This window comes from Cygnus olor, chromosome 2 (assembly GCF_009769625.2).
Source record: "Cygnus olor isolate bCygOlo1 chromosome 2, bCygOlo1.pri.v2, whole genome shotgun sequence".
NCBI classification, from domain to species: Eukaryota; Metazoa; Chordata; class Aves; order Anseriformes; family Anatidae; genus Cygnus; species Cygnus olor.
The window spans coordinates 68,978,128-68,993,920 of NC_049170.1; the positions used below are offsets into that span (position 1 = coordinate 68,978,128).

The 15,793-nt window shown below is 37.3% G+C and overlaps 1 protein-coding gene across 1 annotated transcript in view; it reads left to right on the forward strand.

Moving 5' to 3' along the window:
- The window catches only part of LOC121065747, a 188,330-nt gene that overhangs the window by 19,876 nt on the left and 152,661 nt on the right, over positions 1 to 15,793 (forward strand). Inside the window, 3 exon segments of the mRNA XM_040548759.1 lie at positions 3,685 to 3,751; positions 4,062 to 4,238; positions 15,601 to 15,687. Coding sequence (XP_040404693.1) covers positions 3,685 to 3,751; positions 4,062 to 4,238; positions 15,601 to 15,687 — 331 coding nt within the window.

The following is a 15,793-nucleotide window of genomic DNA, read 5'->3' on the forward strand; positions in this document are numbered from 1 at the left end:
AAGAAAACAGCTAGACATAAATGAGGGCTGACGGTTTCATGAAGCACAATTGGTTGATCACAGATTCAATATGACTGTCCTGAACTGAGCGATGATCCGTACAGTATGCAAAATTCACTTTCTTGCTGGTCTGCGCCCACCAGCCTTCCAGCAGCTTTCCCAGAGCCCCTCAGCCACAGCTTTGAGTGGAACCAGAGCTGAACACAGCATTGTTGTACCCAATTCCTTTTGACAACAATCACATTCTTTTAAAAACTTCATAGGTTTTAGTTGTCACTGGTTATAAATGAGGGTTTTTTTTCCCTCGCTGCTGCTGCTGCTGTTGCTGTGCTCACTGCTCTCACACAGACCTGGGTTTTCCAAGTTCAGATACTCCCCCTTTCCTTTGTTTAAATTAGTGTTGGAAAGCAGGCTGCACATTTTAATGCCAACAGTGTGTGCAGTAACTGCAAAAAGGCATGTAAAGTTTTAGGCTGTTTGAATTACATGATTAGTTTGCATTGTGATCAGTCACTTCTATATACCCTTGTCTTTGCCATAATGAACTACAATGAAGATTAAAAAAATAAAAAAAAATTAGAAGGCAAGATTTTATTTCTCACCAACTGTGGCAGAGCTGACATAGGATGAATTGATATCATCAGAAGCTTCAAGCTTTCATTTGACTTTGTGAACACCAGGTACCCCCTTTCTACGTGCCAGTTGAGGATGGCATAGTCTTTGTGGATGTAAGATGGATCACTTCCGCAGCAAGTGTAAATCAGCAAAGCCTCCCTCTCACTTGAGATTCTGGCCTCAAGTCATGTAACATTATTATTATTATTATAAATGCCTTTTATGTTTATTTTTGGATAATGTTCTACATTTAGAAGATGTGCTTTTTTTTTGTATGGATGCACATTCATGTATGTTCTTCTGGGTATGGTCACACAACTGGACATTGCCTGAAAGTATGGCATGTGGTCACTGAAAGGGTTTTTTATTTGCTATTGGAAACCGAAGTTTTGTAGGTACACGTGAACTGATTAAAGAACAATCACTTTAGACATAAATTTGCATAAATACATAAATTAACTAGTAGTGACTAATGATAAAATTAATATAAAATGCTACTGGATAATTTTGTGCCTACACTCTGATGAGAAGACAAAGTATTATAAGGGATGGATGGGGGAGGGCTGGGAAAGGAAACCTAAAAGAAAGGAAAAAAAAAAGGATGCAATTCACAGCACTTAAAGGTGCCCATGTTTAAAAGAGAAGGATGGGGAAATTATCTGGAGGTAGGTATGAAAGGAGAAAAAGGAGAATGTCTTTTCTTCTGAACCACAAAGTGGCAAAAACATGTGTCAATTACACGAACACCACTGAAATACTCCATTATTGAGTTACTTCGAGAAGTAACCCTGAAGAATTTCACTCTGCTGTAGAATATCAGGTATTGCTCTCATTCTAAAAATATAGACTCATGAAAAACACCTTTTCAAAGCCTAATCATGTTAAGGTACACGAGCATCACTTCTTTTGAAGTTCTTTGTAAATAAATAAAAATCACAACCATATTGCATCAAGTACTTAAAAATACTAATCTGCACTTAAGTGAACAAAGTACCAAGGAACATAGATTACCGTGTCCATGCAAAACAGTTTTTGGTGCTAACTATACTGATTACAAAAGAAAACTAATAATAATAAAACCTCACAATGCATCTTTATTAGATCTTGGGTGCAAGAAGAGTACATTTTTTTTTTGGCTTTTTTTTTTTTCCTCCTTACTGTGAAAGAAGATTCGTATGTTTTAGAGGCTATAATAATTGAAAGTTAACTATGACAAATACAGTCCACAATTGGTTTTGCTGGGGAAGTGTGACATGAAGAAGGAATATGTGTATACATAGAAAATAATGCAGATCATAATTCCATTGAAGTTGCAGATGTATACCGATTTATACCAGTTGAAAATTTGTCCCAGAATATTTGTCTAGATGTTGTATTCTTTATTAATGTAAAGTTAACAGCTTTGTGTTTTGATTATATACAGTTTAATAAGAATAATTATCATGCAACATTGTTACAAATACTGGTGGGATCTTTAAAACTGAATTAAATTGTTATGGTATGCAAGGAATACAGAAATACTTTCATATTGCAGAAGTGATATAATTCTAAAGATACTATCTGAGCTAATGTGTATTTTTGAAAGAATTTTCAGTAGCAGAAAAAATCAAAAGCAGTATGGAGAGTTTCTGAACCTAGTGAACCCTTGTCAAAATTATCATTAACTTCATTTGTGCTGCACACAGCTTGTAAGAATTCATTCCATTGCTTTGGCATTTATTGTAGCTTCCAGAATGTGTTTAGTCTGCCTTTAAAAAAAGAGGAAGTCTACTGTTTTCAGACTAACATATATATAGGTATGCGTATATATCAAGATATTAATATCTATATTAATCTGCCAGTACTATGGTTCTGTTGTTTTTGACAGATTTATTGATTGTGTCTGCTGCAAGCATGTTTTTTTGCTGGAAATTGACACCCACAATCAAATGGAAAAGATGGATTCTTTAAAAATTGCATTTTTTCAATGATTCTTGTAATTAATCCTTTTGTATTGACAGTTTCCAGCAACTATGTTGCCAGGAGTGGTCTTTATCACCAGACAATTAAGCAACTGGCTTAAAAAAAAAAAAAAAAAAGCTCATTTCAGGAACTGCCATGTGACATTAGAAAAATAAATGGGTCTGAACTGTTTTCTTGCTTTGATTTTGGCTTTGATTAATATTCCCAGATGTGCTTTGTTTTAGATAATCTTTGCCTGCTATGACTGCTAGCGTCCATTTCAGGGATCTGTAGCTACACAGGAGCCCACATGTAAGTCTTTCTAGTGCTGTGCAAGGCATTATACCAAGATGGAATTTAGCACTTGGGCCGTCCTGCTGTTACTAATGTGACCATGTTCCTTCTGGGCCTTGCTTCCCTACGGGAATTGGAACTTGTCAGAGTTGAGCTCCTCCAAGATCTCTCATTATTTGTTTTCACTGCAGCTGTTGTTGGCATGTCTCTAATTCTAGATTAACTTTTCATTGTTGTAATGAATCCTGCCTCCTCTCTCCCCTGGACTGTGATCTCTTTTGTGACATCTGGATGTAAATAATTTGTGTTTGATTTTATTTTATCCTCTCATACGAGAGGGTAGAGCTCGTTCATTTTTATCTGCCCTGTGATGAACAAATAAACTGGTTATGTAAGTGGCCCTAGGAAATGCAGAAGGAGGGATGTCAGACAAGCCTTTCTGTAAATATGCCGCATAACCAAACTTTTCTAAATGAAGCGCTGAAGTTCTGCAAGTGAAATAAAGCAGTTGCTGCTGAATGCATACTGTAAAGACAAGCCTTATAATGTTTTTCATTTGTTGAGGTTTCTTTGCATTAATTAAAATTGTTAAAAACACACACATACAACAAGTATTTTAATGTGACCTTCATTTGGCATTTATTTTAACTTTTCTTCTATTTTATTTAATTCTTCCACTTCTGTTGTTCAATTAGTGTTTGACCCCTTTAGTAGAGATGTAAATTAAATGACATTTCAATGCCATCCCATATTTAAAATACTGTGTTAGTTGTGGATCATAAAGGATGATCTTCATTCTTTAGCTAATTTATTCATTTAACAATTTCCCTCCAGAAGTTCCAGCAGAAGGCTCTGAAGCAAACTAAGCAGAAGAAATCCAAGTCGGCTGAATTTCTGATGGGTGAGCCTTGCTTGATGAGTTATTGCTCATAATTTGTGTAAGGATTAATTAACTAATTACAGACAAATGGCTATGGGCGAAATTTTGCTCTTGCTTGTCAGGGTGCAATTTGTAATTATTTTAATCATTTATTCTTTTTTTTTTTTTTTTTTTTTTTTAAGAGTTAATTTTAACCTAATTCTGTTTTGGCGACATTTGAGGATGATACACTTGAGTCTTTCAGCAAAGGAATTACTAGAAGGAATTTTCTGCTTGTCATTGAAATACACTTTGCTATAATGTGCTCTTCTGACCTCCTTGTTTTCTGTAGTAAAAGAAGAGAGAGCAGCAACAGAAGGCATTGAAAATCCAGCTTTTAACATCAGCAGCACAGATCTTTCAGCATATCAGACTTCTGAAGAGGAAGTTATTAGACATGACAAGCTGCATAGCACCCTTGCAGCTCACCAACAAAAACTGAGGCTGCATGCCCATGCTGAACCAAGAGGTGAGGCATCAAACTGGATTACCCTCAAATGGAATGACAGTGGTTGCGTTCCTCCTCTAACCTGCATGCTCCGCCGGGTGTTCCCATCCTGACATGTCCAAACAACCACTCCTGAAAGCCCAAAATACTGCTGAAAACATCAGGTGACCACATGTTTAAGGACCTGCGTTCTGTCTTCATGCTCAACCGGCTACCCTTAATGGGGATGCAGGTTGTATGGTGCTCCCTGCCAGCAGCCGGGAGTGCAGGGAGACAGTTCTTTTTGCAGCACGTCCTGTTAATTTGTACCAGGTTGGATTTTGGACACACTGCAGTACACAGATGCTGCTCCCTTGCTGGCTCCCAAGCACTGAGTAGTTTTAAACAGCTTACAGATCCATGATTGATTGTTGTCCTCAGATCTCCCATATGCCCTCAGTCAATCAGCATATTGCCTCTGCTTCATTATATTTTTTCAGCCACTTGTGCTTAGATATTTTTTGCAGAGAGTCCTGCTCACACAGCTTGTCCAGGGGAGTGATCGTATACAACCTGTGTCTTTTAAGCTTAGCCTTGATACAGCATCCAAAAGAGATATTACCTTGCAAAGCAATCTGTTTATCTTTTAGGCTAGTTCAAACTATAAAGATCTTCACTGATACATCACTTTTCCTATCACAGAGATTTGGTGTCTTTTAACCTACTGTTTAATTACTCCACTTTGAATTATTATTAGTACTGAATGTTATGACAAATGGTTATTTTTACTTAGTAATATGATGAGGAAAATAACTTAAGAATTTGAAGGCATGTCATGAGATATATGGGAAAATCTTAGCTAAGATTTAAAGCAAGAGCAAGAGTGCTTGAAGTCAGACTCAATCTTCCCTAAATACCCACTGAAAACACCACTGTATTGGACTGTGTGATCTCATCATCTTCAAGTGGACTGTGAATATGTAAATGAATATGTAAATGTGCATCCAAAGCCCAAATTCTGCAAAGGAACCAGGGTAAATGATATGGCTTTGAAATGTCCTGCTCACCTAGCATTTCCCATTACACTCCCAAGCAGTGATGCTCCTTGCTGAGTACCTTTGAGTAACCAGCCCAGGTATTTAAATGCATAAGTACAGGCTCGTGAGCTGAACTTTAGGCATTTGCTTTTGAAACTCTGAACTTTGTTGTGTTAAGATTTTTCCTCACAGGACTGGAGAGCCCATGGCTTCTGATGGCTTCTTGCAAAATTAGGTTTGGCTTTCCATTTAGCCTTCATGTGACTACATAGTGCCACATGGAGCAGAAATTCTCTGTCTTTCCTTTGCAGCCTGTCAGAACAGTGATTAAGCAGACAAAGGGATTGATTGTTTTTTAATGAAATATTCTATCTGGCAAAAATGAAGTTGGGCTCACTGGAGACTATCCATGCTTTCAGTCACTTCTTCAGAAATTCATGAATAATTCCTTCAAGAAAGGAACATATTTATTTATTTTTTTTAAACCTGAAATGTGTTCTTAAATATTTTTGATTTTTCATCCACAGTAGCATTTTGTTTAACAAAACAAACAAACAAACAAACAAAAAAACCCTAACTGAACATAATATTTGTGAAAGGAGCAGAAATGTTACATTTTGCCTGGAATGCAACATGTTAATATTCAGCTAAGTGTTATCATAGTGAAAAGAGTTGATTTTTTTTTCTCTCAGCACTGTCTATCCCTCCTCAGCCTTCTGTTCATCCAGTTAACCAAAAGACCAGTTATTCACATAGCTCTGCCTCTAAGTCATGCAGCTATTAAAAAAAATAATCATCCATTTATGCCATCATAAAAAAGTCTAGATTGGAAGAGACCTCTAGAGATCATCTGGTCCAACCTTGCATTAAATTATTCTTAGTCTAACTTACGTCAGGACTTGTTTGGCAGTCACAGGGGCCAGTTCAAACTTATCAAGGACTGCTAATAAAACAACAGCTTCAAGCCTGTTCAGAAACCTGAAAAAAATTGAGCTAAACCTTCTGGTACCTCCTGAGCTAATTTTCCCCATCCCCAATTGTAATAATACTTCATTAAAGAGGGAAAGGGAAAAGCCGACTACATAGATGTAGCATCACATGATTGTAGTAGTAACTGACAGTATTTCACAGTCTGAAGCGAAGACTAGGTTATGAATAGTTTGTCCCTTCTTGCAGCAATGCCCTTCTTGTGGTTTGGGTCCACCAGAGTCCAGGGAACCAGTTCCTTCATCCTGCCTGTCTTTGCTTTGCTCCATCCTCACAGCTGCTTCTATTTCAACTTGCAGCTAAAATGCATGTGAAAACTACCCCCATCCTCTAGTGCAGGGCAAACTCAATCAGCTTCCTTTCTTCTGCCATTAGATCTCAGGAGACACTGTGGAGTTAACAAGAGACGTTTTAAGATCAAAGTCTTTGCCCCATCTCTGCTGCTTCCTAGGAGGCAAGGCTTAACCCCACACTGGAAGCTCCTGCCCTAGGTGAGGGTTGCCACATGTACAGGCAAGGCTTATTACCTCAAACTTTATGCCTGTAAAGTGACAGCCTTTTCTCCACTTCATGCCAGGCTTCCTTATCTTAAGGGAAATGCTTGACAAACACAACAACACAGCCTGTGTAAAATAAATATATTTCACCCCCTTCTACTGTTTCCATTCATTTTTTCTCCACTTTTCTTCCCTAGATGCCAATAAAATACACATCCTTTTAGGATTTCCTCCTCTCCACAACCACCAGGCTCTCCTTTAGCTCTCAGACACCAGGCTGAGATTAGGTTACTTACTCAGTGTGGAATAGCAACTCTAAAGCTTGGTGTTAAACTGCAGAATGCAAAAGCAGTTATAACCTTAAGCACAATTATTTAGTCACAGCATTTAGCAGATTACAGGTTCAACACACTATATAAACAGGCTGGATTTTCAGGCTATGTACTTGGAGGCAGGGCATGAGATGGCATTGCCTTTCCATTGTCTTTCCACCCATCACGTGTGTCCTCAGAGGCAGCAAATAATAGCTACAGGGTTACTATCATTTCCTTCATCTTGCTAAAGTGTCATAGCCTATTCCTCTGCCAGCAATTGATGGAGGGAAGTGTTCTCTAGAAAAATCTCCACCTGCTTTTGAGTTGTCTTCTCACACACTACCATGTTAAGGATACTGCAAGGAAGTGTGAATATTCAGCTCTGTGTTTGAGGCAGCCTGAAAACATGTTCCTGGAATTTGGCACACTGTGCAGAATACACAGACTTTTTAGGGATGAAACAGCCCATCATATTGCAGCTTGCTTGCATCTGGCCCCTAAACACCTTCATTCACAGGTGTGTTTGAGCTATATTGACTTTTACATTTCCTTTCCTCAGATAACAGTAGATTATCTGAAAATGAAAGAGTTTGTGAACTGATTTTTGCCTTTGATAACTGTGAAAAAAATTCTGAAAAGATTTAATTAGAGGCTTTTTCACCTTTCAAACCAGATTGGTGGGGACTGCTCTTGGGACTCAAAGTGCAAGTCTCCTGCTTGCTTTGCTTGTAGGGAAACTGAGGAAAAGCATGATGCAGTCACCCTGCAGGCCTGTGATGGAAATAGAAATAAAACCTCTGATCCTTCTTTCATCTCACTCCGTCAAGCTGTTCTGTGCCTCACACAGTCATATTTTCTATGATGGGCCATATTACAAATTTTAACATCATCAGTAGACCATTATTCAGAAATAGGCTGTTGTATAACATTCTGCTGCCTGCTTTCCATCCTTACTCTTATGTGATGAAGACCTGGTACTGCCGTTAAATATTATAGTGACCCAAGGGAGCTGGTTATTTACTCAGATTTATCTCCTGGTATTTATCTCCTGATAAAGCCAGCTAATTGGTTACAGTGGGTTCTACCCTATTTTGTCTTTGTGATACACTGACATTTTCTGATCACTCCTAACCATCATTTTTGTTTCTTTCTCATGAAATTAAGGTTGCCTAGCAGTGGTCTTATCTTTGCCAAATTGTGCAATTTATTTTTTTCCTGAAAATATTCAGTTTCCTTGTGACTACGTCCAACCACCTCTTCATTCTCCCTTTCTCCCTTTATTCACCTCAGCAAGTATTGAATTTGCAAGAATTTTTCATATTGGCTATCCCAGTGGGAGGTCAAATAGGCAAATTTCCCTGTGAAAAAGGTTTGGGGTCAGGTCATCCAAACCTGGTGGGCACCCAAAACACATGAGCTCAGGCACTTGATGTCAAGGTAAGCTCCTATTGGCTTTTCTCTTATTTCCAGAGGAGCTTAAGTCCACAACACTTGAGACAGTTCACATATGTTCAGACTGGCTTGGTAAAGTCTCTGCCCAGCAAAGATCTTCTAGTTAACTGTCGTGACAGAAGTGCCAAACTTCCAGGAATGCACTGTATTTGGCTGAAGGTAGAACATGAGGGCAGTTGCTCAAACTCAGCTGGATGATGTATGTCACAAGCAATCACTTAACAAAGGGATATGTACTTAGCATTTTATCATAGGCCTGTAAAACAAATATAAATCTTTTTCAGCATTCAGATCCTTGGTTATTGTGATCAGATAATAGGCTAGTGGCTTATAGCAGTTTGTACTACTTGGTGCTTGTTACAGCCACAGAGCTATACAGGTCTGGTCCAGCTAATCCTGACAAAAGTCCTGTGGGATGGCACTGTTCACATTTCTACAGGACAAGTAAAATTTTCAGCCCACACATGGAGGGGGAATATACGTCACAACAAATTATACTGTGTTCTTTCTGGGGTGCCAGTTACACATGCAAGCTGCAGCATCCAGACTTGGTGCTGTCTGAGCATCCTTCTATTGCGTGATTTGCCTTGCGTCTGGCCCCTTCAGAGTTGGTTGTACAGAGACCTTCAGAGACCGTGATACTCTGTGGCTTTTGCATATAAGATGAAAGAAAAGCTAGTTGTCTTCTGTATCCTGCATACTTGTGCAAAGTCTAGAGGCAGTCTGGCCTTAAATGTTGATGATTCAAGTCGAATTGTCTCCAGATGACAAGAAGTGTTCATTTTTTCCCATCACCCCCAATACACAAATCTTTTTTCAAAACTAGATTATCTCCTAAAATCAAAAGCCCTAATTAATTCAACCATTTTATTTGCAACAGGCACTGTTAACATCTCGTATCATGCTCCAATAAATTTGCCCACAGAGATTAACAGCATTTAAAAAAGGGGGGAAAGAAAGCTTGTTCAATTGAAGACTAAAAACTATTCTAATTAGCATAGATATAGCATGGCATTAACATTGCTATACTGCTTCTGGGAGCAAATTAGTTTTATACGCAGTGCTCTACTGCACCACCTCCTAGCTGTGGAGCTAGGCTGGATGTATCTAACACGGTGCTGCCTGCACTCTATAGGGAACATCCCACTGCAAAATAGAGCTGTTGTACTCCTTCTCAAAAGCCAAAGTAGAGAAAAGCCTTTGCTTAGGGAAGAGTTACTGCTGAAGGTAGTTCAGCTGTGGCAGGGCAAAATAGGACCTTTCCTGCTCAAGCATGTAACTGGGTGAGAACCTCAATCTACCAATATGCAGACAAAACGGACTTTGCGAAGGAGCCACATGGGATATCAACTTGATAATAAAAATACCAGCAAGTGCATCAAAATTAGTCTGTTAAGAGAACTGGGAGCTGAGGCTTTTTGAACAGAATCTAACTGAATTCTGAAGAGATATTAGATACCCACTGGAGAGACAGTAAGCACAGATGAAAAAACAGGCAACTGCTAGGAATTCATGTTTATTTGCATGTAAAGAAAATGGGAGCTTGTGACACTGGCATTTGCATTGGTCAAAAAGATTTGCATAAAAGATGGAACCAAAAATATGAATTAAAAAGATACACTTTTTTCTGAAGCAACAACAAAGTTTATATCTAATAATTCAAGTTGTGTGTATGTGGTTCCATGCTTTCTGATTTCAACAGGGACTTGAAATGGAAATGCCAAACCCATTATGCAGGGCATGATGGATCACCATGTATGCATAGGAATAAAAAGAGTTGTCACTGGAAGTAATTTTGCATTGAATTACACAATGTGTAATCCAATTGAAATCAGCAGAACTGCACAAGGTGTAATGTAGTGTGCAAAATGTGATCCATTGCATGCAATTTCAACAACAGGGATACTATACCACTCATCTAAGTAATGTGCTAAAATTGAATTTGTGAAAGGTATGGGGAGAAGAATTGTGAAGAATGGATAATTTTATAATTGGGAAATACTCTTTTAGAAGGTGACTAAATATATATTTTAAGGCTAATTTATTGTACTTGGGAATTATTTGCTTTGTAGTAGGGCTGTAGGACCCTCAAACTTCTCACCGCTTTCTGCAGGTTCCCTTGCTGGAACCAGCTGAGCCTGCTTGCCTGGTAGCACTCTGTATCCATTTTCCCAATTGACGTGTCATGTTAGCTAGTATCATTCCTAAATGAACTCTATCATCATCCATAAATCTTTATTCATGTCTTCAATCGGCAACATTTCCCCAGGAACAGCAGCAGGTCTCACACTGATGTTCCTTGGCACAGGACTCTCTGTTGCCTTTTTCTTTTTTTTTTTTTAAAAAAAAAAAAAAAGAGTCCTAATGCTGTATGTCTGCGTAAAGATAAATGTGGTAAGTCTTCCAGGAGTGGAGTCACGGAAAGAAGGATGAGTGAGATGACTATGGTGTTTTCCAAGTGCCGGGCATGCTGCTCAGGCTCGTGAGCAGCCCCTTTGCCAGCATCCTGTCAAAACTGACAAGTGAGTTTATTCAAGACTTGCAATATAAACATCAGACAGTTATGTGGTTTACCCATTACCTATGGTCTCTACTGAGGATAAGGAATATTACATATGATACCTTTAAAACTTTTTAAAAATTGAAAAGTCAACTGTTGATGATAGTATCTTAACAAGCTGTGTTTTCAAGATATAATCTACAGTCCAGGCTCTTGCTTCATGGTCTTGAATTTCAGGAGGTCATTAAAGCCCAATTTTTCATTGAATTCTTCCTAGTACTCATTAAAATTTGAAGTTCTGTGTAAAATTATCCACCTTCTGATGTATTTGGTAATAGTCTGCAATGCTTTGCAGGAATCTTACTTTAGATCTGCATCTAGAATAATATAAATAATATCTATACCTATAGATGACTATTTTAGATTTAAATCTGATACAGTAACTTATGTTATTCAAGCTGTTCGGCTTTTATATGCGACCTAGATTGGCTTATATAAATTTCAGTAAAGGCATTTGTAATGGCCACAAGCTGAAGTGGAGGTAACTCCACAGAGAATTACTGTTGTTTTGTGGATTAAATGTCAATTACTGTTATTCAAAATTATTATTATTATTTTTTTTTTAAACTTCCTAACATTTAGATGTGAGTAAATCTAACAACACAAAATTTTGGAATTAAATCTCAAAATGTTTGCTTATAAAAGTTTCAAACTTTCCTTAATTATTTTCCAGTTTTAAATCATTTTTAAATCATTCAAGAGCTTTTAAATTCATTTTGTTTCTTCTTCACATCTTCACTCCTTAATTTTTAGAGGGAGCTTCTTTCTTATACCCTCTTATACTATACTTGATTTTGACTTATTCTTTATACCTTTTTTCTAAAAGTGCAAATAAATGAAGTGAAACAAAGAGAAATGAGGTAGATGGAACCCTTCTTTCCTTTTCCTCCTGATTCCAAGCCTTAGGTCTTGCTGGCCAAGTTGAGTTAGGCACCTCTCTTAGAGGGGATTCAGGTTTGACCCCAGGACACTGCTTCGGTTCACACAGCTGCGTATTGTTCTTGTAAATAAACCAGGAAATATGCAAATACAGAATCTTATACTTGGGCTGCTTAAAGAGGCGTATCTGCATAGCTTCAGCATTGTGTTTCAAGTGCACTTTAGGTAAAATGGTTTCTCATACTGGAATTCATCTTTCTAAGATGCCCCCAACCTATTCAAAAGATTTTTATGAGTTTCGTTGTAAACAACCCCAGTAATGTTTTGCCAAGTCATTGGTAGAGAGCTCTGTTGACCACACTGCTACCTGAAAAGGGAGAGCTGAAACTTGTTAAGGCAAGTTGGCTCAGACCATAATCTGTGTACTGTTCTATAATAAAATTTGATCTATGCAGAAATTTTTGCTTTTGTCCCAAGCATCACTCTAAAAACAAGCATCTGTGAAAGCTTACTTAAGCTTTTAGTAATCAGCCACTTGGTTATTAGTAATTCCTTTATTTTTACTTTGATTAGGAGAAGCTCAACCACTCAAATGTAGTTTTGTTGTTAAACTTAAAACACAGATCAATAATACAATATGAGGGACAATGGAATAATTGTCCATCATTGAAATTTCTTTTTGTACGCTTGATATGTTATTGGTATGGACTATCTGATTTCCTTGCAGGGTAGAAGACCTTGCAGAAATGTAACTTAGTCATGCCGTTTCTGTGGTATTCTCAGGACATAGACTGTATAATTGATTACAGACATCTTAGCTTAAAATCCATCTTAGAGTTTCATACAGTCTTAGTAAAATGTATGTAGTCCCCTGGGCTGCATCCAAGGATTACGGTAATTTTATTAGCAACTCCTCTTCCCATAATTAAACTGTATAAATTCCCACCTGGTCACTGTTGTGCCAACACCTTTCTTTCCAGTTTTATTTGAATTTATAGATTATTCTTGTTTTGTTCTTCAGTTCTGATTTCCAGAATCATCCACTGTGTTTTCCGTAAGGTAACATAATTCTGAGGGGGTGAATAGGGCTTCAAATTGAGTTATTGGGTTGAGTGAACATCTGGTTCAAAGAAAAGACCCATGTATCCAAAGTTCACTAGCTCTTCACGGGAGCAGATATTCAAAGTAACTTGCTGTCTGAAAGCACTAAGCTGTACATTGCTGTTCAAAATACCTGCAAGCAAGCTCTGTATTAACATTTGCTTTACTGTGTTTATACTGTGAAGCAGAGTAATGTGAATTCCTTAGTGGACTGTTAATTTACATGTTATACACTTTCAAGTATTTCCAAAAGCAAACGTGAAATGATTAGTAATCCATTCACATGCTCACAGAATGTTATTAGTAAAATGCTTTGGGCAGTATGTTATGTTGACTAAAATTGATAATTTTGTATTTTAAATCTAAAGTAACTCCCTCTACCCACTACATACCTGAGGACCAGCCGAGTCCAGAGCTGCATATCCTACCTGGAACTGTGTGGTTCAGTTCTCAGGGTATGTTGAGCTGGGAGGAAAAACAAAACAAAACAACAACAAAAAAGCAACTGGACAACAGCAGTAATCTAAGGTTTGCAGAGATTACTTCTCTTCAGAAAGCCTCTCTGCAAGTCTTCTGTGGTGTTCTGTATTTCAAAATGGCTTGTTCTCTTTAAAATCATCATAAGGAGGTGATTCTGACATTTACTATTCATTCTACCTATGTGGGTTTTAAAGCATGTACATTGCTATGGAGAGATCAAACCTGGTTGTTCTTTTTACTTCTGCACAACTTAGCGTCTCCAGTTGTGTGCAGTTCTCGCAGAGCTGCAGCCATGGATGAAGTGTTTCGTACTCACTTCTAAGAAAAGTTTTTTTTTTTTTTTTTTTTTTTTTTTTTTAAGAGGACCAAAGAGCAATCTGTTTAATGTTTTTTGTCAATGTATCTCTTTTTAGAATAATGTTTTCCATGCCTTGTAGACTCAAATATAACATGACACTTCCTCCTAAATGCCAGTTATTCTGTCCAGAAGAGTTCTGCAAGTCTGCTCCTCAGAGTTTAATACTAAACCCAAGGGATAAAGAACACAGGATATTAAAATTCAGTAATAGCTATTGTGGTATTAAGACCATACGGAAGCCCTATGTGCTAACTGAGTATTGCTTATATGGTTGCAACATATAACTATTCACATTTATAGCTATGAATTAACTGAATAAAGAGATGCATCATCATTTTCTTCTTTAGCACATGGGTGAATTATTTTAGCAACATGTGAAAGGGTGTTCATATAACATCACAGTGCTTTGTGCTAGAGAAAAACAATTACAGTGAATAAGGTAGAATGGCTCTGTTATTGCAGTACATAAGACTTTGATTACATACTGCCAAGATTCATACTAGCCTAGTAGTTGTTGACAGATAAAGTAACAAAAATGAAACTCATTTATTTTTTCTTTATTGAGACCTCAAGGTAAAGCAAATTTTCAGTTCTTGTACTTACTACATTGAAAGAACAGAGACTGACAGTCAAAATGTGCCAGTCCAGAAATATAAATTAAACCTAGTTTCATATCAAAGTTTCATTTAGTCTCTGAGAAGGAGCTGTTGTTTGGATTATTTTTGATCCTAAACCAAATATACTGTAGACTACTATAGTGTGTCTTGGATGAATTAACCCCCTCACACATTTAGTTGTTATGTATTTTCTAGGATATAGATTTGTGCCTGCTCAAGCAATTTTACAATTTGTTATAGACTTAACTATTTTATTTTTTCCTCTGTTTAATAATAATTTACTGTGTTCGCAAATTCAATGAATGTAAGTGTGGTTTTAATACAGTAGCACTTTTTCTGAAGGAAGGACATATTTTGAGAGAAAAAAACTCTCCTCTATCCCCCTTGTGCAAAAAGATTTCTTCGGGCTGATGGTACTTGGAGTTCCTCCAGGCAGCTAGATGCTGCATTATTCCTTGATAAGTCTAACAAATGACTTTTTTTTTTTTTGTGAACTTGATTAGTTTCTGAAGAACAGATACAACTAGCTGTTGAAATGGAAAGTGCTAAATGAGTGTTTTTATCCCATCAAAATCTTGGATTAGCTACCTAGCCCAACTGAATATAACTGCTGTTCAGATTAATGAGGCAGTATTCTAGAATCTCCTCTGTAATTAAACACTTCTCTGGTTGAATACAGTATTAAAGATGCACCAGACGTTGAAACCTCAGTGGTGAAATTTAAAACTGCTGAAATTGGAGGGGTCAGCTGTGAAACACAAATTTGTCTGCAGCATGGGTAATTCATTTATAAAATGTGTTTCAAGAATAATTTGGCTTATGTTGGGGATGTTGGATATTTATATTTTTTTCTTATCATTCAGTCATTCTAAACTTGAGAATTTTTCTCATTAGTTCCCAAGTAAAAGTAACATAAAGTGCACTTGTTTCCAGAACTACCTTTTCTGACCTTTCACAAGATGATAATTGCAGTACTAGTAGGCTTAGAAGACTTGTTAAAAAAATTAAGCTTATAAAGTACCAAAAAATGCCCCTGTGCTTGCTGGTGTCAATTTCAAAATTAACATTTTGGTTCATGTGCTTCTAATAATCATTGACCCTTACTTCATGTGCTTTCCACAGGAAATGAATACAGCAGAAATTACTTTGACCTGCTGATGGATGAGGAAATAAACCCAAGGCAGTGTGGGATGGAGGTCGGTGAAGAAGGTGAGGCAGAATTAAGTATGTAATTTTGGTGTCAGAATATTCTTTTCCATTCATGAAAATTAGGTGACAAAGATCACATATGCAGTGCCATTTAAATATTGAGGTT